At 36.6% G+C, this 27,876-nt stretch overlaps 2 protein-coding genes across 2 annotated transcripts in view; both read left to right on the top strand.

The window, feature by feature from the left end:
* NLRP11 (NLR family pyrin domain containing 11) overlaps positions 1–6,462 on the top strand; it is a 46,136-nt gene extending 39,674 nt beyond the window's left edge. Inside the window, 5 exon segments of the mRNA XM_037823432.1 lie at positions 374–544; positions 3,285–3,297; positions 3,300–3,409; positions 3,802–3,879; positions 6,192–6,462. Of these exon segments, the coding sequence (XP_037679360.1) occupies positions 374–544; positions 3,285–3,297; positions 3,300–3,409; positions 3,802–3,879; positions 6,192–6,462 (643 nt within the window).
* Positions 6,463–13,031: 6,569 nt separating this feature from the next.
* LOC119524778 (bile salt sulfotransferase-like) overlaps positions 13,032–27,876 on the top strand; it is an 88,531-nt gene continuing 73,686 nt past the window's right edge. Inside the window, exon 1 of the mRNA XM_037823430.1 lies at positions 13,032–13,131. Coding sequence (XP_037679358.1) covers positions 13,032–13,131 — 100 coding nt within the window. The remainder of the gene's footprint in view (positions 13,132–27,876) is intronic.

Below are 27,876 nucleotides of genomic sequence, written 5' to 3'. Positions count from 1 at the left end.
TCTAACTGTTTTAGAATCATAGAATCATTGAATTTAAAAGGCTGAAAGAATTTTAGGATTAAATTTAAACAATACACCATATCAAACAGTGAGGAAACCAACTGTAGTAGAAATTTCTAAAAGGTCATCCAGCTTGTGAAAGAGTTAGATTTTTCTCATGTCCTGCTGGAATAAAGTATTCTATGTTTCACACTCTGCATCATTTCATTCATTTTATCTTCTTTCCAATAAGAAAGTCACAAGAAGACATTCTGGGCTATGACACAGAAGTCACAGACACACTTGTGTCTGTTGGAATGGTGTTGGATGATCATCTTTATGAGATTAAACAGTTTTATTGACTTGCTCTTGCAGTGCTTGTTATCCTTCACAGGTTATTTTTCTGTTGTCTCACCAAAACTTGTCACACCTCCATTGGGAGAGTTCTCATTCTCAGCAAAACCCTAAAACACTTGGATTTAAGTGTGAATTACCTACAAGATCATGGAATACTAGTTTTGACTTTGCCCTTGATGTTAGCAACCTGTAAATTACAGGAGCTCAAGTAAGTCTTGCCATGAGTTTCTTGGATGACTGTGTCCCTACAGTAAGAATTTGGGTGGCAGATTTGGCAACATAAATGAGTAAAGACTTTAACAGTTGTGTTGGGAGCAGTGAGTGATGCTCATAAGGATTGGGGACATGCTTCCAGAAATAGGCCACCTAAGAGTAGAATAAGATTGATTGTTAAAATGTTCCAGCTGAGAAACAGCAGAGTAAACACAGTTCCTTATAATACAGAGAAGGTTTGCCTGGGCCCAGCCATGGAAAATTACTGCAGGAGCACTCCAGAGATCCAGCCATGACCTGGCATAAAAATTTGGGGGAATGGGAACATTTTTTGGACTAAGCAATAGTGGGACCATCTTTGGTGTGAAATGGACCTACTGGAAAATGGGTGTGTTGGGTAGATAGCTTCAGGGTAGCCATATCAAAGAAACTGCTATGGGCCAAAGACCCTATGTACTTCTGGTAAGGTAACTTAGGATGGTCTGGCCATTGCCAAATATACAAAAATAAATGTAGGTAATCATCTCCCAATCATCTCCCATAGCCATCTGACCATTTTTCATCATAGATACTAAATAATCAACTTTCTCATACTTCTAGAGATGCAGAGCTGGTACTTATCTGGAGAAAATTAACTTTTTAACTCTTTGGCATTATTTGCATTGAAGTATTTCTTTGAAAATATTCCACCTCAAATGTCTTTCCTTGGCTCAGAAATATGGAAAATTGAGATAAGAAAATTATCTCCTGTTCATAAAATAACAACACTGTAACCCATTAGCTCCTGAACTGAAGTGCTTAGTGGATTATATTAAAGAAAAATAACCAGCACTATCATATCTTTTTACCTCAAATTTATCTCTATCAAGCACTTATAATTTAAATCCATAAGTTCTTCTACTTTAATTTAGTGGTGATAGGTGAGTCAGGGAAATATAGACAATTCAGGGGAAACACTTTTGTTGTAGAATGCTGTTTACCTTGGCATGAAAGTCTATATATAGCCTTTGGGAAAATAACCTCTGCACCCCCACCTCTCCAGCCCTTGGTTTGTGCTAAGGTGTTTGAGGTAGAGTCACTCAATGCTCTAGACCAAGGGTCAGAAACTTTTTCTATAGAGGGCCAATAGTAAGTATTTTGAATTTAAAGACCATGTGGTTTCTGTCACAATTACTTGACTCTACCATTGTAGTTCAAGAGCAGCCATGGACAATAAATAAGTGAATGGCTGTGTCCTAATTAAACTGTTTACAAAAACAGGCAGGTAGCTGGATTTGGCTTACAGACTGGTTTGCTATAGACACTGAACTCTTTCCATGTCTACTTCTCATCAACCTCCAACAGTCATCTTAAGTATAACTTTACATTTCTTCTATAAGCTTCCCTAGGGCATGTAAAACCCTGTATTTGTTTACCATTCTTGATTTCCTTTAAGTATGAAAGTAGTGGTATTATCTTGCCTCCAAAATTAATAGAGTAGATGGCCATAACTATTGAATGAATATACTTGAAATTTTTTAAGATGTACTGAATGTGTTCTAAGAGTCAGGCCCTCTTCTAGGTGGTTGGGATGCATTAGTGAAGGAAATGAATATCCATGTCCCAATGGATCCTAATGGAAAGATAGAAAACAAAGAAGGCATAAATAAATTATGCTGTGCATTAGTTTAAGGGTCAGGAAACCACAGCCCAGGGGCAAAATCTGGCCCACTACCTATTTTTATAAATTGAATTTTACTGGAACATAACAACAGCCATTTGTTTACAGCATTATCTATTGCTGTTTCATGTTAAAGTTCCAAAATTTTTACATTTTTGATAGGCTGTGTGACCCAAAAACCTAAAGTATTTACTATTTGACCCTTCACACACACCCTTGGATGACAATAAGCACACTGGACATTTAATTAGATCATGTTTTGTAATCAGGACTGCTGACTGTGGGATGCAGCAATCTTAAGGAAGATAAGTCAGTGTAAACACTGTTGAGAAGGGGACATTTCAACAAGGTCTTGAAGGAGAAGAGGGAGTCAGTGACACAGAAAATGAGGGGCACTTTCAGCAGGATGAGCAGCCAGTACAAAGTTGCTAAGATAGGAAAACTCATATCCTCAAGGAGAATTGAGGGGGCCAAAGTAATTGAAAAAGTGAGTGGCCGTACTGTAACAAGAGATGTGATGGGAGAAGAGAATGAGAATGAGAAAATGAGGCATATATTACTGGGAGAATATGGGCAATTGTAAGCACTTTGCTTACTTTTAATAAGAAGAGGAACCACCTGGTATAATTTTCCTTTGGATATAAAGCCAAAATCTTCAGTCCTCTCCAGTGATGTTTTTCACATGAGTGCTAAAAGATAGAAGAATAAATGTCAGAGGTTGCATAAAATAATTCTTTAGAGCTCCAGTTCAGTATCACAAAAACATAAATGGGAAATATGGTTTCTAATTATGTGCATCCTCAGACAAGTTGCTTAAAACTTTCTGGCATCAGCTTCCTTGTCTGTAAAGTTGGGAGGATAATAGCCTTGTGATGATCAAGGGATTAATAAGCATTAAGAGCTTAGAATAATGCCTGGTACATTGTAAGTGTCCCATCTGCATTGAAAATAATGCTCCCATCCTGAGTCCCTTCTTTATAGATGCTTTAAGAAAGGACCAAAAACATCTGTCAGTTCACAATATAAAATCTTGAGACAAGTGCTCATGACTACAGCTCATGTATGTTTTTTGCAGACTATCTGGTTGTTTATTTTTAGCAGTTATGTCTGTAGAGAAATTGCCTTGGCTATTACTAATAGTAAAAACCTGAGGAGCCTGGAGCTTGGAAACAATAATGTAGGGAATGCAGGGGAGGAGCTGTGATCCCATGCCTTGAAACATCTAAACTGCAAGCTAGAAAACATTGGTAGGCACCTGATAGGAAAGGTTCCCTTTTTGGAGTTCAGGAAACCTGAAGGAGGGATAAGTACAGAAAGTACTTATCTGTGGGCTGGGAAATGAGAACTCTCATTGGTTTTTGAGATGCTGCTCTATTGGATTGTCAGTTGTTTCATCCAAAACTGGTTGAGACTGGCATTTGGTAAATGTCTAGTTCATGCTCATCTATTCAGCCTGCCACTGCTCTCCAAGGATTGGGTTCAGGTTTCACCTTTGCATCTCCTTGTTTCAGGCTAGAAGAGTTTGTTAATGAGTGCCTGCTGTGAGCTGTTGCCTCTCTTCTTATCAACAACAACAAAAAAACACTGTTTAGGAATGAGTTGGGTGATGAAGGAATTGTGCAACTCCTTGAGGCTTTGAAACACCCAAATTGTATACTTCAGACAGTTGGGTAAACTAGATGCTTTCTTTCTTGGTGAAAGAAAGAATCCTTTGAGAATTCAGTTTTGAGATGTTCTAGAATGTAAAAACCATGTTAGCAGACTCAACTCTCTGGGGAAAAAATAAGAATAGTCCCCCTGTTGGGAGATTGAGAATGGGTGTGGAGTGCCTAGAGTAGAATACAATGAAAAAATGATGACAATTACTTATACTTGAGAGAGGATAAAAATTATCCTATATTTAAATATTTCCTAATTTTTTAATTTCTCCTGTTTTGGGTATTGTAGGGTAGTTTGGTTTGAAGGATGGGCAAAAAAGCCAAATGGGCAGGTGACAATGAAAATTTTATTTGAGAGAAGCCTCAGGGAAGCCCCCACTTGCAGAAAGGCTGCTTGTAGGGGAAAGTACACAGTGGGGAGGTGGGATATCTTTTTATAGGGCTTTTCATCAACCAGGACATTATGCAGTGTAATGTATGTGCAATTTGGCCAATAGGGGATTATGCATAGTTTATCTTGTAACTTTGGCAAAACCTGGTCTGTTCCTTTTGAACAGGAGAGGTGATGGGGGAGGGAATAAATTTGCAAGGGAAAGGGAGGGAACAGTGATGGGTGAGAACAAAGAAATTAGCATGAAAATTGGAGAATGGAGGGGGCAGTAATGTGAGGAGGCATGACTTGATCTGCAGTCTGGTTTTGCAAAACAGGGAGATGGGAGAGGGGCCCAGGGCCCAGACCTAACAGATATGTCCTTCATTAATAGAGAAGGAAAAAAGATGAATTTTCAGCTCCCCATTTTGTGGCTTCAAACTTGGGGTCATTAAAATCCTTTCTGTATTAAACTCTCTTTCTGTATTAGCTATCCATTGCCATGTAGCAAATTACCACAATCATAGGGCTGAAAACATCATACAGTTATCTTATAGTTTATGTGGGTTAGGATTCTTCTCCAGGCTCTTTCCCAAGACATAATCAAGGTATCATCCAGGACTGAGGTCTTGCCTGAAGGCCCAGCTATGGACACATCTAATTGTAAGCTCATGGGGAAACTGGAAGATCTCAGTTCCTCAAGGGCTATTATCTCCAACATGGCAGCTCACTTCAAATTGAACAAGCTAAGAAGGCAATAGTCTGTTAGCAAGGCAGAGGTAACAATTGTATGTAAAGTAATTGTTAGTGATATCCCCTCATTTTGCCTATTCTGTTGGTTAGAAGCAAATCACAGGTCTCTCCTACACTCAAGGGGAAAAGATTATGCAAAGTCACAAGGTAAGGATCAAAGAAAAACATCTTAGAATTTGCCTACCACAATTTCCATTCATACTTTGTCTACATAGATGGAAACTTCTGGACATATTTAGCATTCCCTCTACCAGTCTTATTTTCTTGAAGGAAAACAATATCCAGGTTAATGAGCATTTAAGTAAAGACAAGGTACCCACATCCTGGATTTCCCATTGATCAAGTCCATAAAGGACAACTCAATTACTCTTTGATTGCAGTTTTCTGAAATGAAAAATGTTCTTGGGACCCCACTATTACTTATTTTCCCTTTTCCTCAAATGATACTTTTCCATATACATAGATATTGTGTCAAAGCTTCAAAATCATGGAAGCACCCATTAAAGCACTACAGCCTTTCTCATATCCTTTATTCTTTTTATCTTTCTCCATGGCTCTTACTTTGAAGCATATCATGTCTTCTGTTTGTTATCCATCTCCTTCCACTAGAATATAAGCCCCATAATGGCAGGAATTTTATTTTTTTATTCAATGAAGTTTCCTAACACCTATATTTCAAGTTAAAGCATTTACGCCTACATACTAATGGGGACACATATACAGAGAGGACATATAAAAATACATGAGTATGAACCACCCATCCTTGATTTGAAGATGCCATACCAAAAGTTATGAGCATGGGCTCCTGAATATGGACTTTCTTCTCTGTAAACATCTTTAGGTTAAAAATTTGGATCCTCAAAATTGTGATCTATAAAATCACAACATTAATGGTATTGTATGTGAAGATATAATCATATATGCATGCAAAGTATTGAGCACACAGCATCAGTGATTATACTGAATAACTTCGGTCTGTTCTTTCAATGGAATTCTTGCCTTTATGCTGCAGTGTTTAATGCAATGCTCTATCTACTGAAAGCAAAGATTTTTAGTCTAGAACAGATTTTACTTTTTCCTCAGAGGCAGCACAAGAGACTCCCAAGAATGTCCCAAGAATGGAGTTATGGGAAACTTATTAGTGTGATAAAGTTGAAATATAACATGAAGAATTGACATAATTTCCCCTCTATCTCCATAGGCTTCAGAATAGTGATGTCAGTGCAGAAACACTGAAGTTGCTGATGGCTTTGAAACAGAAAAATATAAGGCTAGTCTCTGTGAATCAATCTTGTGCTGATAAGGAACGGAGAAATTTCAGTCAACAGTTTGATTATTTAAGTCTTTCTCAGTCAGACTCAACAATAAGTAGCCTTACTTCACATTTAATCTCTTTCAAAATGTCCAGGAAGATTAGACAAATGGGAAGGTCAATTATAGTTTCTGGGAGAGATGTCAGAAGAGATCACTAAGAATCACTTGAGAGGAAGCATTTATCCTACATCATTCCTTACTTGGCATTTCTGTCTCAACCCTTTCATCTCTAGCCTACTATTGCCTCAAACTGGTGTGTTACCTCATATTCCTCTTCTCTGCACACACAATCACAGGGGTACCTCATGGGGTAATGTTGACTTTCCCCTAATGTCAGGTGTGTGTGATCTCAGAAAATCACCTCCTTCTTAAACTTGTATTTCAAAAGGGGGAGTTTGGAACCTGGGGGACCTCTAAAAACATCTCCAATTTTGACACAATATTTATTGTGTCCCATTCCAATCATTTGGATCTGCTCATATCTAAGAAGGACACAGAGGTGAGGGGAAACAGTTATTCAAATGGTTTAGATTTTAGAGTTCTTAGGGACCAATTGAAAATCTTTTTATGGAGAGCAAGAGCTGGGAAGATCACTTAGGATTCATTTGTTTAGATCCTTTTCACCCCCACAGTCACCATCCTAACATATTTCATACCATGTTTATTAGTTCCTAGCTGAATCCTGCATATATCTTCTCCTCAGTCTTCACAATACTCCAGCAATATCCCAGCCACAGCTCCCATGGCCAATCACTCACAAGCTGTGTGTTCAGTCTGAAGTACAGTTCTTTAAATGCTTTACACAAACATCAAACTCAAACCAATCCTTGGCTGTCATCCTTCCTTAATCCTGTTTCCCTGTTATTCAGCCCTAAACCTAAGGTCCAAATCAGTCCTCTTCTATTATCCCAACTATAAAACATGGAAAACCATTCAGAAATCCAGATAATCTAACAATATTCAACAACCACCTGGAATGGAAGAACACCCAGCTACAGGCTATATTATTCCATAGATCTGAACTATACCCTGAGGAATTTGTTCAGCCACTCTGGAAAACAGGCTAACATTTTCTTATAAAATTATACATACATTTACCATACAGCCCAGGAATTCTATTCCTGGATATTTTTCCACAGAGAAAGGAAAAACCTTCCAAAACAAAAATGCTGTATATGAATGTTCCTAGCAGCTTTATTTGCAGTAGCCCCTACACTAGAATCAGCCCAAATGCCCACCAACAGGTGAATGGCTAAAGTGTGATTCATCTGTACCATGGAATACTATTCAGAAATAAAAAATGAATGAACCATTGCTACACAAGACAACTTGGATAATTCTTAACGTCATTATGTTGAGTGGCAAAAGTCAATCTCAAAAGGTTATACTGTATGATTCCACCTATAGAACATCCTTGTAAAGACCTAACTATAGAGATAAACAGAGCAGTTGTTGGCCAGGGTTAGGAATGGGGAAGGATGGATGTGTGTTGTAATTATCATGTGAGTCTCTTTGTGATGTTGAAACAATTCTGAATATTGATTGTGGTTATTTGGACCTACACATGGGTAAAATTGCCTGGACCTTTGCATGCAGATGAGTGCATTTAAAAACAAAATGCTTTAATTTAATTTCCAAGCAAAACCAGGGTTGAGACCTTGTTTATAAATCTTGTTTAATAGGAACTCCAGTTTCAAATGTCTCCATGGTCAGAGTAGGTAAAGATGGAGAGATTTAAAATTGCATCTTTTTCTTAACAGCTATGCACATTTGCTTCTGACCTAATGATTTAGAAAAAAATTACTCATCAGAGAAGTGATAGGTGCAAGGCATTTAGCAGGGGATAAAGCTGCCCAATGGAAAGCATAGCATGTACTTTTAATGCCAAGTAATTCTGGAAGTGAGTAAAGTAAGGGCTTCTGGGGCTTGGAGATAATATTTCCATGAATTGGGAGCCCTGTCAAGGCTAGAGGATGAGCTGAATCTTTATTGAATCCAGGGATGCCAGGAAAGGAGGAATACACCATTTCTGAACTCCTAGTCACACCCCATCCAGAGGGCATTTAGGAATTCCGAGGCCTGAATTCAGGGCATTGAGGAAGAATCGAGGCAAAGGGGTGGATTCACCACAAACACCCAAGAAAGTCCTCTTTTTTTGTGGTTGTCTGTAATTTTTTACCTAGGAAGGGACTGTAGCTGTCAGGATCCAATCAGGAGGCAGAAACTACATAAAGATTTAAACATGGTATGTTTCAAATGAAAAAAAAATAATAAGAAATGGTATTGCAGTAACAAGAGACTGCTCAGTAAGAAATAAAGAGGCTTTCAAACAATGCAGAAATCAGAGATAGCAGGAGCTGTGGCTAGCAAAGTGACATGGAATGAGATGTTGTGCTGGGCTCACTGAATTTGCTAGAATTCTTTCTTGCTGGGCTCCTGGGAAAGTGCTTCACAGCTGGCATCTCATCAGAGGCCCTGTGCCATGAAACCACAAGAAGGGAAACCAGGGAAGCCAGAGACTGTGAGTGCTGCTGGCTTCCATGCACTGCAAAAACCAGACACTGGAGAAGCTATCAAAGCCCTAGGGGCCTGCTTGTGGCCAGAACACTGGAACAGGGAAGTAAAACAAAACACTCCTTTTCCTCAACGTCTCTCCAGTGCCCTCTACTGAAAAAAATAAAAAACATTAACACAGTGCCAAATGGCAAAAGAAAGGTCTTTCCAGAAGGGAGGTAGTGCCAGGTTGTGCTCTCATAACAGGGGGTGTCTGCAAGCGCTCCACATGAGCCTCTAGCCTGCATCTTGAAAATTTAGATTTGGAGGCCTAACCTACACAGCTGTTGCTTCTGCTCCTCCATGTCTGTACCACCCTGGATGCTTTGTTAGGGCTCTCTTACAACTTTTCTTTGAGCATCTTGTAGGCTTGGGGAGATGGAGTCTGCCATAGCATGTGGGCTCACCAGTTATTGCAGCCACAGATGTTTCCATGCATTCCTGTCAGCCTGAACTCTGCCTTCAATGATTTGGCCCCTATTTTGGCTTAACTCTGCTTACAGGTGTTGAACTTTAAGCAGCTGGAGACATAAGAACTCAAGTTCTTCTTCTCCAAAAGGGAAAACACCAGAGGACTTTACCGCAATAATAATAATAATATAGGATTATTGAGCAAAAGCAGCATGCATGCAGAGCACCAGCAAACGGGTTCTTCTCAAGAGCCTGGGCTGTGGAAGTGGCTTGTTGGGCTCTATAAGAGAAGTGGGGGTGAGGGAGAGGGGATGTCAGGGAGTGCATGGGTTAACCTGGGAGGAATGTCTTTGGGCAGGCAACAGTCAGAATGCAGGAACAGGATGTTTGTGCAAGATCTTGGCCATTTGTCAACTGTCAGCAGACTCTTTATCCCTGGCCTCAACTTGCTTGCCCATTGTTTCACAGGAGGAGAGGTCTCCACTGCCAGCCACATAAAGTATCATTGGTATGTTGGCCCCCTTCTCTTCTTTCTAATTCCCTGGAAAAAATGGAAGCTCAAGCAAATCAAGATGGTTAGTGCAGTTATTGTTCATTCTGTTTTCTCACAGGTGCTTGGTTGTGTCTTCCCCAGGTGAGTGCACATCAACCCCTACCCCTCCCACCCACCCACAGTCTCCCCTTAGATTTCAGGATACTTTGTTTTCCTTCAAGCCTAGTTCTCCTGTGGGTTTCAAACTATGTCCAATAATGAATTTGAGATTATTCTATCTCTTTTTCTTTGTAATTGTGGAAACTGTACCTTGCACCTTTCTGTATCCCTGGGCTTATTATGGATAAGATTAATGTCTTTCCTTCAGCTGTTGTTAATAACATACAAGGTTATCCTACATTGCAGACTCCTCAATAATTAATAGCTCTTCTTGATGTATTAGTTTGTTAGAGACCATTAATTCCCATTTAGCACAGATTCTAAGACCTTTGTATACCCTGGTTAGAAAGGGAAAAGTGGAATCAGATTTTTCCACAGTAGGCTGCCTTTGAGAAAGCTAATTGAGCTATCACACCAGCTGCAGACCTATTCCTCAAGCTCCAATTTGTTGGACTCAAATGTAGATTGTGAATTTGATGTGTTTGGCATAGAATTTGGCTTTGGGTGGGGCATTTGACAAAGGCAACAGACAAAATGAGATCCCATTGCTGAATATAGCTACCTTGTTGCAAAATATGAACACTCAGCAAAGCAAGTTTCATTTTGTATTAGACCTTGTTAATGCTTTCTTTAGAATTTCTTTAGACCCTTCCAGCCAGGCTGAATTCACCTTCATGTGGGAAGGACAACAATGGACATTTTCTGTATTTTCAGAGCACTCCCTTCATGGTCCTACTATCTTCCATGGTCTTGTTTTGCAAGGCCTTATATGGAAATAACCAAAAAATTGAACTCTGTTTCATTACATTTATGGTGTTATGATAACCGGTAACTCTTTTTCAGACCTAGTAACTGCCACTAACACTGTAGTGACAAATTTGGAAAGGAGCTGAACTGTGATAGAGCCCCTTAGAGAAGCAAATATGTAATGTCTATTATGCCTTACTCCAAGTTGAAGCACTAACTCAAAGGTGTCTGGTGACTCTATGGACAGCCATTCTCATACAGGTGATGACAGGTGATCCAGACCCCTGTAATTTATTTCTGTTTGCCACCCATCCCCAGTTCTGAGGGTGTGTCACCACAGTGTTAGTGGCAGTTGCTAGGTCTGCAAAAGAGTTACTGATTAGCATAACATCATTAATGTAATGAAACACAGTTCTGTTTTTGGGGAAATTCCATGATTTTAGATCTTGCACAACCAGATCATGGAAGATAGTAGGACTATGAAGGGGCCCTCTGAAAATACAGCAAATGTCCATTGTCCTTCCCACATGAAGGTGAATGCAGCCTGGCTGGGAGGGTCTAAGAAAATTCTAAAGAAACATTAGCAACATCTAATACAAAATGAAATTTCTGTAGCCAAGTACTCATATTTTGCAACAAGGTAGCTTTATTCAGCACAGCTACAAACAAAGAAGGTGTTATTTTATTAGGCTCTTAAAAACCAATATTCATTTGCCAGGTATCATTAAGATTTTCATTGGTCAGACATGGTTATTAAATGGACTGTGAGTTGGGAATCATATTGCCCAATCTCTCTAATTCTTTGTTGGTTGCATTTATTCTCATTGGCCATCTGGAAGTTTATAGTGATGTATTGTCACAGTATGTCTGTGGGAAGGTACACTTTGATCAGGAGCTACTGCACGTCTCTCTCTAAATTTAATTCTTCTTCCCAGCAGTGGACTGTCAACTTAGCTACTAAGGCCTTTTCCATAGCTGCATGCATAGCCTCCAAGTGTGGCCAGGCTACTGCTGTGGCAGCCTGGTGGCTTTTCTTTTCTTTATGAAATCCTAATTGTCCTTTGGCCTGTAGCAGAAGGGCTCTTAGTTCAGCTGGAGAGTTACAAACATCTCTGTACTCCTTCAGAGGACCCTATTCATCTAGAGGGTAGCCAACCCTCCCCACATAGATGTTGCTGGCCATCCCCATGTCCCACCTGGGGGATATCCCTTTCCTAAGTTCATGCCACCAGTGGCCAGGGTTTCTTTAGTCTCTGGCTGGCTTTGCAATTGTTCCAGCCCACAATGGCTGGTCCAGCAGGGAGACCTAAGAAAACACCAGGAAAGAAGTAAGACAAATTTATTATAGGAACTTACAGGAGTGAAGCAAGAAGTCAGTGAAGTCACTCTGATAGTGGCTGGTTCTGAACTCTGTGTGGGAGCATTGCATGGTTAAGTTGCAGTCTTCAAGGCCAGTTATGGGGACCCAAAACAAGAACATTCCAGTGGGTATGTGATAAAGGTGTCTTGTAACACACAGGTAAGCTAGGAAGAGTGTAACAACCTTGGTTCCAGGAACCAATGGACCTTGAAAAGATTTACTTAATATGTTACAGGAGGGTGAATTGATTATCTGCATGCTACCTTCCTCTGAGGGAGGCTGGTTACATTTTGATTAACTTCTCTGGATCACAGGCTGCTGTGTGCTTATGTTTTAGAGAATCTTGGAAATTTTTCTGGTCCTGGGCTTCCACACAGGACTGAAACCAGAGTTTTTAAGACACCTTTTAAGTGAAATAACATTAAGCCTCTTTTGTCTGATTTCCTGTTTTTGCACCAGAAAAATCTTATCAGGCATACATGGAATTGGGTGAAGGGGCAGTGAGAATCCTGAGAAAAGAATGGAGTCTTTGAATCTCTTTCAGAGCCACAGTCTTGCAGGGAGAACTGAAGGAGCCCACCAGCCCCTTCCAACCTCAGTTTCTTAAAGTGGAGAGCCCTGGCCCCTCTCCTCCCTCACCTGCTCTCCTCTGTCCTTGGCCTAGATCCCCCTCTCCTATTTACTGGTCTGGTTGTCATCCTTTTATAACCTGTCAGGGTTTTCCCATGTCTAAGGGGCAGTCCTTGACTCTGTCAAGCTCCACCCCATTCACTCAACTGTTGAGTGAACCCTGCTCTTTGGGAGCTTCCAAGGATCTTCAGGAGCTGTCAAGGACAGAGTATTGGGCTTCAGGGCCCCTTGGATGTTCCAATTCCTTTACTGACTTATTTAATGCAGCCATTTGATCCAAGATCAGAACTCAGATCCAGTGGTCCTGGAAGCTTCACTGAACAAGAGGACAGTACAAGATGTCTGAGCCATCATTTTTGTTTGAGGGGACAAAGATGAACCCTTTACTCACCAGCAAAGAGGATCTGCTCTTTGCCCGGGATGAGTTTTTGGTGAGAGATGATGATGTCATCATATTGACCTACCCTAGATCAGGTAAGAAGAGTGTGTGCATGTTAGTGTGTGTGTAAGTGCATGTATGTGTGAGACCCTGTGTGACTGTGCATGTGTGTGAGTGACTGTCCTATGCATGAGTATGTGAGGGTATGTGTATGAGAGTATGTGTTAATGCATATGCATGTGTGTGAGTGAATTTGTGCATGAGTGTGTGAAGATATGCGTGTAAGAGTGTGTGTCAGTGTGTGTGTATGTGGGTTCTTCAGGGGAGGATGTTTATAATATTAAGTCCTCAAGAAAAAGTTCTTCCTCCAGAAACCAGAAGCTAATAATGATGATGACAATATTTTCACTGATAAATAATAACAACTGAAACCTGTCTGGGACATGAAATGTAAAAAGCACTCTCGTCAAGAATTTATATGCTTCAATTAATATAATACTCACATTTGTTCTGTTAAGTAAATTCTTCTGATATCTATCAATGCAGAAATTGAAACATGGGTTAGGTAACGTCCAATTTCTACACAGGCTTTAAATCAAAGAACTAGGTCCCAGGGTTCTCTCTCTATCATTCAACTCTGTTAATGAAATACAATTAATACTCTGAGAAATTCACTCATTTTAAGTGTACAATTAAATGAATGTTAATATATTTACAGAGTTGTACAGTGATCAGTGCAATCTAATTTTAGAACATTTCTGTCACCTGAAAAGATGCCTCCTGACCATTTACAGTCACTCCTCATTCCTGCCCCTATCCCTGGGCAATCTTTTATTTATTTTCTCACTGTATAGGTTTACTTTCAACATTTCATACAAACAGAATCATATAATATTTTCTTTTTTGTCTTGCTTCTTTCATTGAGCATAATGATTTTGAGGTTTGTAGCATGTATCAGTGCTTCATTCATTTTTATTTTCAATGAGTATTCTATATATGGATATACTACATTTTGTTTTCATCCCTTTAAAAGCTGATGTATATTTGGGTTTTTCATCTTTTAGGCTAAAATGGATCATCACCATTCCTATAGAGGTCTTTGTGTGAACATACATTTTCAGTGGTCCTGAGTACACATCTAGGAGTGGAACTGCTTGGTAAAATAATACATATCTTTTAAAGAAATTGCTGAACCATTTTCCAAAGTGTCTGCTCCACTTAACATTCCCATAAGTGATGTGCTTATGGGACGTTATTGTCTATATTTTTCATCACAGCCATTCTATTGGACAAAGAATGGTATCTAAATGTGGTTTTGATTTGCATTTCCCTAATGATAAATGATGCTGAACATTTATATATCTTCTTTGGAAAAAATACTAGTCAGATATTTTCCCATTTTTAATTGGGATATTTGTCTTTTCATTATTGAATTCTAAGATTTTAATTTTTCTTCATATGATTCCTTGATCAGATATATAATTTGAAAATAATTTCTCCATTCTGTCTTTTCACATTCTTGATGGTGCCATTTAAAGCATTAAAGTTTTAATTTTCATGAAGTCCAATTGATTATTTTCTTTTATCACTTGTTCTTTTGGTGTCATCATTACCTAATCCATGGTCATGAAGAGTTACTCCTATGTTTTCTTCAAAGTATTTTATACTTTTAGATCTTCCATTTAAGTCTGGGGTCATTTAAGTTAATTTTTACATATAATGTAAGGTAGAGGTCTGTTCTGGTTTATTAATGTTGCCATTATGCAAATACCAGAAATGGATTGGCTTTCATAAAGGAGATTTATTTGGGTACAATTTTACATTTCAAAGGTCATAAACGTGTCCAAACTAAGGTATCAGCAAGAGGATACCTTCTCTGAAGAACAGCCGATGGTATCTGGAAACCCTCTGTCAGCTGGGAAAGCATGTAGCAGGCATCTGCTGGTCCTTTGCTCCACAGTTGTTTTTACAAAATGGCATTCTCCAAAATGTCTCTAAGATTCTCTCTCTTAGCTTCTCTGGAGGAAACTCTGGGCTGGCATCTCTAAGCATCTGCTTCCAATGGCTGCCTCCAAAATTCTCTCTCAGATTCTCTGTATGAACTCTTATTAAAGTACTGCAATTATCTAATTAAGATCTACCCTGAATGAGCAGGGTCAAATCACCATGGAAACATTCAATCAAGAGATCACATCCTAATCAACAAGATTAATATGTCTGCCCCACAAGATTGCATTAAAGATCATGGCTTTTGGGGGACATAATATATCCAATCTGGCACAAGGTCCAACTTCATTCTTTTGCATATAAATATCCAATTGTTCCAGCACCATTCCTTTCCCATGTAATTTTCTTGGAATATTTGTCAAAAATCAATTGATTCTAAATGGAAGGTATCCAAACAGAAAGGAAAGAGTAACTATTTTCAGATGACATAATTTTCTATACTAAAATCCTAAGGAATCCACTTGAAAGTATTAGAACTAGCATATGATTCTGGAAATTTCAAGATAGACTATCAGTATACAAAAATCAATTATATTTTCATGCAGTAGAAATGAACAATCTGAAAGTGAAATTAAGATAACTATTCAATGAATAAGAGCATAAAAATATAAGACCCAGTAATAAGTTTAACAAAAGAAGTGGAAGACTTGTATAGTGAAAAACTACAAAACATTGTTGAAAGAAATGAAAACATAAATACATGGAAAGACATCCCAAGGTCAAGAATCTGAAGACCTAAAATGTTAATATGTCAATTATTCCCAAATTCACCTAAAGATTTGACAAAATCCTTACTGAAATCTCAGGTATTTTGGGGATTTTTTTCATTTTCTTAAAAAAATTATCAAACAATTTTAAAAAAGCAGACAATAAAAAAAAAAACTTTTCAAACAAAGCCAAAACAAAGGTATAGGAAAAAACAAATAGCCTAAAATAATTACATTGCTTCCAAGATTTTCCTACTCTACCCCAAGAAAATATACAGAGTATTGTGTGCCAGTTTGAATATATTGTGTCACCAAACACCATTATCTTTGATGTAATCTTGTGTGTGCATAGGTTATCAGTTTTGGTTAGATTTCCTTGAGTGTTTCTTTGGAGATGTGCCCTGCCAAGCTGTGGGTGATGACTCTGATTAGATTTTTCATGGAGGCATGGCCCCACCCATTCAGGGTGGGCTTTGATCAGTGGAGCCACATAAATGAGCTGACAGGCAGAGGGAACTCAGTGCAGCTGTGAGTGATGTTTTGAATTGGAGCTACAGCTAAAAGGAACACTTTGAAGAAAGCACAGGAGCTGAAGATGAGAGACAGTTTAAAGATGGCTGTTGAAAGCAGACTCTTGCTCCAGAGAAGCTGAGAGAGGATAAATATCCCAAGTGCAACCAAGAGTGACATTTTTGAGGAACTGTAGCCTAGAGAGGAATGTCCTTGGAGGAAGCCATTTTGAAACCAGAGCTTTGGACCAGACACCAGCCACATGCCTTCCCAGGTAACACAGTTTTCCAGACACCATTAGCCATCCTCCAGTGAAGGAACCCAATTGCTGATGTGTTACCTTGGACACTTTATGGCCTTAAGACTGTAACTGTGCAACCAAATAAACCCTCTTGTATAAAAGTCAATCCATTTTTGGTGTTTTGCATTCCAGCAGCATTAGCAAACTACAACAATTGTATATCTCAGCTATTGTTTATTTTAATTGCAGAAACTGACAAGCTTTTCTCAAATTTTATATGGAAATAAAAGGAACTTAAAATAGCCAAAACAATCTTGAAAATGTAGAACAAATTTGGAAACATACACTTTCCAATATCAAAATGTATTACAAACCACAATATCAAGACAGTGTGGTGGTGGCACATAGATATATAGATCAATGGAACAGATTTGGGAGCCCAGAAATAAACCCTTACATCTATGGTCAATTAAATTTTGACTATAGGTGGGGAGAGTATTCAATGGGGAAAGAGTAATCTCTTCAAAAAGTGGCACTTGGAAAAATGGATATCCTCATGCAAGGGAATTAATTTACCCTTACTCTTCCAGTTTGCTAATTCTGCCATTATGCAAAATAGCAGAAATGGGTTGACTTTTATAAAGGGAGTTTATTTGGCTACAAATTTACAGTTATACAGCTATAAAAGTTTCCAAAATAAGGCATCAACAAGAGGGTACCTTCACTGAAGAATTGCTGATGGCACCTGGAACAACTCTGTCAGCTGGGAAGGCAAATGGCTGGTGTCTGCTGTTCCTTTGTCCCTGGGTTGCATTTCAAAATGGCATTCTCCAAAATGTCTCTGGGTTTCTCTTAGCTAAGCATTTCCAAATGTTCTTTTGTCTGCATCTCTAAGCATATGTAAGCATCAGAATACATTTTGTCTGTTCCTAGATTCTCTGTCAGTGCCCAAGCACCTCTTAATGGACTCTGGTGATCTAATTAAGACCCACCCTGAATGGGTGGGGCCACATCTTCATGGAAATATCTAATCAAAATATTTCACTTCCCCTTGGGAGGGTCACATCTCCATGGAAATAAAGTAATCCAAACATCATGCAAGATTGGATTAAAGCATGGCTTTTGGGGATGGGGGACATAATATATCAAAACCAGCATACTTACCTTAGACCATATACAAATATTAGCCCAAGATGGGTCAAAGACCTAAATTTAGCAGCTAAACCCATAAAATTCCTAGAAGACAAAAAGGGGAAGATCTTCATGACCTTAAATTTGGCAACAGTTTTTAAAATATGACACAAAATCATGAGCAACAAAATAAAAAATATAGATAAACTTAACTTCGGCATTAGAAATTTTTGTTCAACAAACAACACTGTCAAGAAAATGAGAGGACAATTTCTCAGAATGAGATAAAATAGTTGAAAATCATATATCTGAAAAGGGTTTCATATCCAGAATATTAAAATAACTCCTACAACTCAAAAACAAAACTACAATGATAAAATAGGTATTTCGCCAAAGAACATACATCAACAGATAATAAGCACATGAAAAGATGCTCAACATCACTATGCGTCAGGGAAATGCAAACCAAGAACACAATAAGATTGCAATTAACACCTATTAGAATGACTATAATTTAAAAAGTGGAAAATAAAAAGTGTTGTTGGGGATGTGGAGAAAGTAGAATCCTCATGCATTGCTGGTAGGATTGTAAAATGGTCTAGTCACTGTGGAAAACAATTTGATGGTTCCTCAAAAGTTATACACACAGGGAGCATGGCTCTTTTGACATTTTGGTTTTAGACTTCTAGCCTCCAGGATAGTGTGAGAGAATAAATTTCTGTTGTTTTAAGCAAAGTTTGTGGTAATTTGTTCTGACAGCCCTAGGAAGCTAATGTGTTAATTTTTCTCTTTATTATAATTATATTTACTTATTATAATAAATGTACATATGCTTTATTAAAATATATTAGGATAATGTATTTTATTATAATAAATAATTTAATAATTATTTATTATTCTGCATATACATTTGTGATCTGATGATGTTGACAACATAAATTTAAGAAACACTTATTTGACACAAAATATGTACTATAATCTAGGAACATTGTCTTACTGCCTATTTATGGAGGCTAGTGTTTGGGGATATTTATACCGTATGGATTTAAAGACAATGTAATATTAGGGTTCAATAAAAGAAGAATAAATCACCTATTTGGTAGAAAGTATGTATTTAAAATGTTTTTATGTTTCTTATGATGTAAAATTTCCAAAAAATTAAAAGTAAGAGAGAATAGTGCGAAGAACATTTATGATCAGTGAACCTCCATCATCTATTTCAGAAACCAATATTTTGGTGTTTTTTTCTTGATTTCTCAACCCCCTCATTTATTTTCTTCTTTTTCTGGTAATCTAGAATTTTTAGTATCACTAACAGATACAACTTATTTTACCCATAATAGAAGTATAACACCACAATATTGTTAATTTCTTAATTTCATACAATACACTATTTGTGTGTAATTTTCCACAATGCCTCAACATTCTCTTTACCTGGTTGATATATTTGAATAAGAACCCATAGTAGAAACACTTTATTTCTATCACTCTTTCAAGTCTCTTGATCTTTAACAGAAATATCCTTTCCTGTCTTAAAATCAACTTCATTGAGGTATAAATTATATACAATAAAATACACCCATTCTTGCTGTACATTTTGGTGAGTTTTGAACAATTTCTACTCACCCTGTAACCACCACCACAATCAAGGTACAGAATACCCCCTTTATTTCTAAATATTCTGCATAGCTCATTCTAGTCCATCCTCCCTCAAACACCAGCCCTAGACAACCACTGACCTGTCACTATAGTTTAGACTTCTCATTTCTAGGGCTTCATATAAATCAGATAATAAATATGTACCCTCTTAGGTTTGATTAATTTTACTCAGCACACTGTTTTTGAGATTCATTCATATTATTATGTGTATCAGGAGTCTATTTTTTTATTATTCCTGGACAGCATTATACCATGAGTCTATGACCCAAATTGCTTATCATTTAAGAAATGGGTATCTGGGTTATTTTCAGCTTTGGGATATTATAAGTAAAATTATTATTGACATTCATGTGCAAATCTTTGTGTGGACATATATCTTCATTTCTCCTGGATAAATACCTAGGGATGGAACTGCAGATTCCATGGTGTGATGGTTAAATTTGTGTCACTGTGGCTAGTTATGGTGTCCAGTTTTGTGGTCAAACACTGGCCTAGTTTTTGCTATAGAGATATTTTGTAGATGGGATTAACATCAGCAATCAGTTGACTTTAAGGAGTTTATGCTCCAAAATATGGGTAAGTCTTCTCCAATCAGGAGTGGGTGGGCCTTCTCCAATCTTAACAGGAAGAACTAAGGTGCCAGGGGTCAGGGGAATGTCTGCTCAAGACTTCAACTTAAACTCTTGGTGTAATGTCCAACTTGCCAGTTTCCCCTGGGAAATTCAGATCCAGGACTGCAATGTCACCTGTAGCATAAGTTCCAGCTGGTGGCCTGCCCTACAGAGTTCAGAGCCGGTAGTAACTGTGGTCACATAAGCCAATTCGTTTAGTACATCTATCTATATTTATATACAACTGTGGCTTCCATTTCTCTGGAGATATCTGACTCATGTTTATGGGAATTGAATATTTAACTTTTAAGAAAATGCCCAACTGTTTTTCAAAGTGATTGTAAAATTTTAACTTTCTATGAGCATGGGAAGAGTGCATCACTTGCTCTATAACTTTGCTAACTCTTGGGGTTATAAGTATTTTGCTTGTTAGATAATCAAATATGTGGTAGTCTCTCATTGTAGTTTTAATTTGCTACACATCCACATTCCGGGTGATTAATGATGTTGAGCATTTTTTCATGTATATATTGATTATTTGTAGCTCTTCATTCTTGAAGTGTCTGTTTAAATCTTGTGCCCATTTTTAGTTGGCTTTGTTGTTTTTTTTACTAAATGAACAATTATTTGCATGCTCTGTATATAAGTCCTTTGATAAATATAAGAATTGCAAACATTGTCTCATAATCTATGGCTTGTCTTTTCATTTTCTTAAGAGATATTTCAACATGCAGTTTTTTTTTTAAATTCTGAAGTGAAATTCATTATTTCTTTTAATATTTTCACTTTTCATATTTTATAGGAAATTTTTTGTATATCTCCATATTATAAGCATTTTCTCCTGTTTTCTTTTAGAAGTTTTATAGCTGTGCCCTTTATGTTTAGGTTTATAGTTATTTTAATATTTTGAGTTTCACTTTTTTCATAACAGACATCCAGTGTTCTATCACCAATTATTGAAAAGAGTTTTCATTAACCTGTAAATTACCCTGACAGCTGTGTCAAAATTCTATCTACCATTTATGACATACTTGTGGACTCTCTAGTTTATTCTACTGATTCATATGTCTACCTTTAGGCTAGTATGATACTGCCTTGGTTGCTATATCTTTATAGTAAGTCTTAAAATCAGGTTGTGCAAGTCCTCAAAATTTGTTCTTGCTTTACAAAATTGTTCTGGCCATTCTATATCATTAGAAATGCCTTGACAATTTTACAAAATTCCTGTTTGAATTTTTACTGAGTTTGAATTGAGTCTATAGATCAATTTGAGAGTGTTAACATTTTAACAATATTGGGTATTTGTTACAATATTAAGTTTTCTTTAATTTCTCATAGTAATATTTTTAAAAATTTACTTTACACATCTCACACATATGTAGTTAAATTTATCCTAAACATATCTTGCTTTTTAGTCTATTGAAAATGGTATTGCATTTTAATGTGATTTCTAATTGTTAACTGCTAATATATAGAAATACAATTAATTTTTATATTAGCCTTTTATTCTGTGACATTACTAAACTCATTTATTAAATGTGGTAGCCTTTGTAAAGGTTCTTGAGGAATGCCTACATACACAATCATGTCATCTACAAATAAAGACAGTTTTCCTTCTTCCTTTCCAATCTGTATCATTTTTATTTCTTTTTTTTTTGTCTTATTCAATGGCCAGATCTCCAGTACAATATTAAATAGCATTGGCGAAAGTGTGCATCCTTGCCTTATAACCAATCTTAGAAGAGAAGTCTTCAATCTTTTATCATTATGTTGCTGTAGATTGTTTTTTCATTGTGTTTATGGCTCAATGTTTAAAAGAAAAATTTTATTGTCATTACAAATATGCAATTCAAAGTTTCCCATTTTAACCACCTTCAAGTGTACAATTCAGTAACATTAATTACTTTCATAATATTGTGCTCCATTCACCAACATGCATTACCCCAAATTTTCATCATATCCAACAGAAACTGTATGCATTAATAAATAACTCCTCTTCCTGCCCTACATCCACCCCTGGTAAACTATAAACTACTATCTGAATCACTGAAGTTTGATTCTCTAGATATTTCATATAAGCAAGATCATACAGTATTTAACTTTTTCTGTCTGGCTTGTTTCACTAAACATTATCTTCAAGGTTCATCCATGTTGTAGCATGTATCATAACTTCATTCCTTTTATGGCTCAATTATATTCCCTTGTGAGACTATACCACATTTTGTTTATCCATTCATCTGTAGAATGACACTGGGTTACTTTCAATAACAAGGTGTTCAAATATCTGTTTATGTCCCCGCTTTCATTTATTTTGGGTATCTACCAATAAGTTGGATAGCTGGGTCATATGATAATTCTATGTACCAACAAACTAATTTCCACTGTGGCTAACCATTTTACATTCCCACCAACAATGTATAAGGTTTCCTATTTCTTCACATCCTTGTCAACACATTATTTTATATTTTTATGTAATAGCTAACTGAGTGGATGTGAGGGGGTATATCATTGTGGCTTTAATTTGAGTTGCCCCAATTACCCATGATGATGAGCATCATTTTATCTGCATACTCTCCATTTGTATGTCTTCAGTGGAGAAATATATATTCAAACACCTTGCCCAATTTAGAATTGTGTTATTTGTATTTTGATGTTGAGTTACAGCAGTTCTTTATATATTCTGGATATTATACCCTTATCAGATATATGGTTAGCAATTATATTCTCCCATTCCATACATTGTCTTTTCACTTTCTCCACAGTGTCCTTTGATAAGCAAAAGTTTTCAATTTTGACAGTGTCCATTTTATCTATTTTTTCATTTGTTGCTCATGTTTTGGTGTCATATTTAAGATATCACTACCAAATCCATAGTTATAAAGTTTTCTCCTAACTTTTCTTATAATAGTTTCATTGTTTTCACTCTTAAGTTGGGGTCCTTGACCACTTTTAGTTAATTCTTGTTATGGTATGAGGTAGGGGTCTAGCTTCATTGTTCTGCAAGTAGATATCCAGTTGTGCTAGCACCATTTGTTAAAGAGACCATTCTTTCCCCAATTAATTCACTTGGCACCCTTTACAAAAATCAGTTTGATTTATTTCTGAAATCTCTGGTCCACTTGTCTATCTGTCAGTCAGTACTACATAATTTTGATTACTGTGACTTTGCAGTAAGTTTTGAAATTGGGAATTATGAGACCTCCAACTTTGTTCTTGCTTGGAAATATTGATTTGGCTCTTTGGGGTTTCTTGAGATTACATATGAATTTGAGGACTGGCTTTTAATTTTGATGAAAAAGTCTTCTGGGATTTTGACAGATATTGCATTGACTAAGTAAATTGCTTCATGTAGTGTTGACATCTTAATATTAAGTCTTCTATCCATTAAAATGGAATTTTTTGCCATTTATTTTGGTCATTTATTTATTTATTTCAACAACATTTTGTAGTTTAAGGTACACAAATCATTTCTTTTCTTTGTTAAATTTATTCCTATGTATCTTATTCTTTTAGCTGCTACCATGAATGGGATTTTTAATGCAATTTTATTGAGATGCATTCACTAACCATAGAGTCCACCAAAATTATGCAATCAATGGCTAGCAGTGTCATCACATATTTGTGTATTCATCACCAGAATGTTAGAATATTTTCATTGCTCCAAAAAAGGAAAAGGAAAAAATATAAATATAAAAGAAAACCCAAAATATTCCATATCCCTTATCCCAAACCCCATTGTTGAACTCTACTATTGGTGTTGTACATTTGTTACTCCTTATCTTTCTTTCATTTTTAAAATAAAATTTTACTGTGATATAATCACACACCATAAAATCCATCCAATGTATATAATCAATTACTCAGAGTATCATCATATAGTTGTGCATTCATTACCACAATCAGTTTTAGAACATTTTCAACACTCCAAGAAAATAAATAAAAAGAAAAAGAAAACCCAAAACATCCCCTACTCCTTGTCCCCCAACCACACATCATTGACCCCTAGTATTGGTGTGGTGCCTTTCTTACTTTTGGAAAAATATTAAGATAGTATTGTTAACAATAGTTCAGAGTTTGCGATAGGTACTTTTCCCCCATATATGACTCTATTATTATCTGCTTGTAAAAGTGTCATGAAATTCTTCTAGTTCATGAAAGAACTCACTTACATATATAGGGCTAATCACAGTCATTGTCCACCACAAGATTCACTGTGTTATGTATTCCCAGATTTTAAACACTACCTTTCTTTCTGGTGACATATGTGACACTAAACTACCCCTTTCAATCACATTCACATATAATTCAGCACTACTAACACTTATAAAAATGTGGTACTATCACCTCTATTCATTTCCAAATGTTTAAGTTCATCATATTTAAGCATTCTACATATATTAAGCAACTGCTCCCCATTATCTAGCCTCATTCTATCTCCTGGTAAGCTGTATTCTAGATTTTATGACTATGAGTTTATGTATCATGATTAGTTCATATCAATGAGATTAGACAATGTTTGTCCTTTTGTGCCTGACTTATTTAACTCAGCATATTGTCCTCAAGGTTCAACCATTTAGACACATGCTTCAGGACTTCATTCCTTCTTATTGCTGAGTAATATTACATTGTATGTATATACCACATTTTCTTTATCTGATCATCAGTTGATGGGCACCTGGGTTGTTTCCATCTTTTGGCAATTGTGAATAATGATGTTATAAATATTGGTGTGCAAGTGTCTGTTCAAATCACCGCTTTCAGATCTTCTGGGTTTATACTGAATAGCAGGATTGCTGGATCATAAGGCAACTCTATATTTAGTTTTCTGAGGAACCATCAAAAAGTTTCCACAGTGGCTGTAATATTTTGTATTCCCACCTGCCATGAAGAAGTGTTTGTATTTCTCCACATGCTTTACAACATTTCTGGTCTCCTGTTAAATGGTGGTCATTCTAGTGGGTGTGGAATGATATCTCTGTGGTTTTCATTTGCCTTTCTCCAATAGCTAGTGAAGATGAGCATTTTTCATTTTTCATTTGTTTTTTTAGCCATTTGTATTTCCTTTTTGGGAAAATGTCTATTCATGACTTTTGCCCATTTTTTAATTGGGTTGTTTGTCTTTTCATTGTTGAGTTGTAGGATTTCTTTATATATTCTGGATAGAAAATCATATATATGGTTTCCAGATGTTTTCTCCCATTGAGCTGTCTGCCTTTACACCATTTTGACAAAGACCTTTGATGCACTGAGGTATTCAATTTTGAGGAGGTGCCATGTTTCTATTATTTCTTTCTTTGCTTGTGCTTTGGGGTTAAGGTCTAAGAAACTACCTCCTATCACTGGGATTTGAATTTGTTCCCTTATATTTTCTTAAAGATATTTTATGGAACTGACTCATACACTTAGGACTTTGGTACATTTTGACTTAATTTTTATAAGTTGTGACATAGGGTTTCTTTTTCATTCTCTTGGATATAGCTATCCAGTTCTTCCAACATGATTTTTTGAAGAGTCTGTTCTGTCCCAGTTGAGTGGATTTGGGAGACTTGGCAACACTCAATTGAGCATAGATTGGAGGATCTATTTCTGAACTCTCAAATTGATTCCACTGATCATGTCTATTTTTATGCCATTAGCATGCGGTTTTGACCACTGGGACTTTAAATGCTTTCAAGTCAGGAAGCCTGAGTCCCCCCAGTTCATTCTGCTTTTTCAAGATATTTATGGCTACTCAAGGCCCATTTCCCTCCAACTAAATGTGATAACTTTTATATTCCTGCAAAGAAGGTTTTTGGAATTTTTATTGGTATTGCATTGAATCTGTAGATCAATTTGGGTAGAATTGACATCTTAACAACATGTACCCTTCCAAACCATGGACATGGAATATCTTTCCATTTATTTAGGTCTACTTTTATTCCTTTCATCAATTCTTGTAGTTTTCTGTGTACAAGTCCTTTACATATTTGGATCAGTTTATTCCTAGATATTTGATTCATTTATTTGCTCTTGTGAATGGAGCTTTTTTCTTGATTATCTCCTCAGACAGCTCATTATAAGTACACAGATACTCTACTGATTTTTGTGTGTTGATCTTGTTTCCAGCCACTTTGCTGTACTCATTTATTAGGTCAAGTTGTTTTGTCATATTATTTCAGGATTTTCTAAATATAGGGTCATGTCATCTGCCAATAGTGACAGTTTTACTTCTTCCTTACAATTTGGATGACTTTTATTTCTTTTCTTGCCTAATTGCTATAGATACATCTTCTAGCACAATGTAGAAAAACAGTGGTGACAGTGGGCATCTTTGTCTTCTTCCCAATCTTTGAGGAAAAGTCTTCAGTCTCTCATAAGTTTGTACAGTGTTAGCTGTGGGTTTTTCATATATGCTCTTCATCATTTTGAGGAAGTTCCCTTCTATCCCTACCTGTTGAAATGTTTTTATCATGCAAGGTTGCTGAATTTTGTCAAATGCCTTTTCTGAATCAATCAGGATGGTCATGTGTTTTTTCCCTTCCAATTTTTTGTGTGGTGTATTACATTAATTGATTTTCTTGTGTAGAACCACCCGTTGCATACTTGGGATAAAACCCACTTATTCATGGTGTATAATCCTTTTAATGTTCCTTTGGGCTTGATTTGCAAGTGTTTTGGTGAGGAGTTTTCCTCTATATTCCTTAGTGAGGTTGGTCTGTATTTTCTTGTGCTATCTTTTTTAATGCTTTGGTATTAGGGTGATGTTGGCTTCTATAATGATTTAGGCAGTGTTCTCTCTTGTTCAATTTTTTTGGAAGAATTTGAGCAGGAATGCTGTTAATTATTATTGGATTGCTTCTTAAAATATAGCTGTGAAACCATCTGATCCTCGGCTTTTCTTTGTTGGGAAGGTTTTATGAATGACTTAATCTCTTTCTTCATGATTGGTTTGTTTAGATCTTCTATGTTTTCTAGAGTCAATGAAAGTTGTTTGCGTGTTTCTAACAAATTGTCCATTTCTTCTAATTTGTCTAGTTGTTGACATACAGTTGTTCATGCAACCTTTTATGATCAATTTTTTTTCTTTGGGGTCTGCAGTAATGACCTCTGTCTCATTTGTCATTTTATTTCTGTCATCTCTCTTTTTTGTCTTTTTCAGTCTAGCGAAGGGTTTCTCAATTTTATTGATCTTCTGAAAGAACCAGAGATTGGTTTTATTGGTTCTATTGTGTTTTTGTTGTTGTTGTTGTTGTTGTTGTTCTCTGTTCCATTTATTTCTCCTCTAATCTTTTTTCTTTCTTTCTTTCTTTCTTTCTTCTTCCTTTGGGATTAACTTGCTGTTCCTTCTCTAGTTTTTCCAGTTGTTCAGTTAGGTCTTTGGGTTTAGCTCTTTGTTCATTTTAATGCAGGAATTTAGGGCTATAAATTTCCCTCTCAGCACTGTCTTCACTGCATCCCTTTAATTTTGTTATGCTGTGTTGTGATTTTCATTCATCTCAAGGTATTTACTGTTTCTCTAGCTATTTCTACTTTGACACATTGATTATGTAAGTGTGTGTTGTTTAACCTCTATAAATTTGAGAATTTTCCATTTCTCTGATGGTTATTGATTTCCAACTTCATTCCATTATCATCAGAGAAAGTTCTTTGTATAATTTCAATTTTGTATGTTTATTTAGATCTATTTTGTGCCCTAGCATATGGGCTATCTTGGAGAATGTTCCTGAGACCTTGAGAAGAATGTATATCATGCTGTTTCAGGGTCAATATTCTATATATGTCTGCTAGCTCTAGTTCATTTATCATATTATTTAGATTATCTATTTCTTTATCAATCCTCTATCTGGATGTTGTATCTACTGAAAACAGTGGTGTGTTGAAGTCCCCCACTGTTATTATAGAGACACTGATTACTCCCTTCAATTTTGCCAGTGTTTGCCTCATGTACTTTGGGGCACCTCAATTAGGTGCATAAATATTTATGATTGTTACTTC

This window comes from Choloepus didactylus, assembly GCF_015220235.1.
Source record: "Choloepus didactylus isolate mChoDid1 chromosome 13 unlocalized genomic scaffold, mChoDid1.pri SUPER_13_unloc1, whole genome shotgun sequence".
Classification (NCBI taxonomy): domain Eukaryota; kingdom Metazoa; phylum Chordata; class Mammalia; order Pilosa; family Megalonychidae; genus Choloepus; species Choloepus didactylus.
Note: the sequence above shows the minus strand (reverse complement) of the source record. Positions and strands in the feature narration are given on the sequence as shown.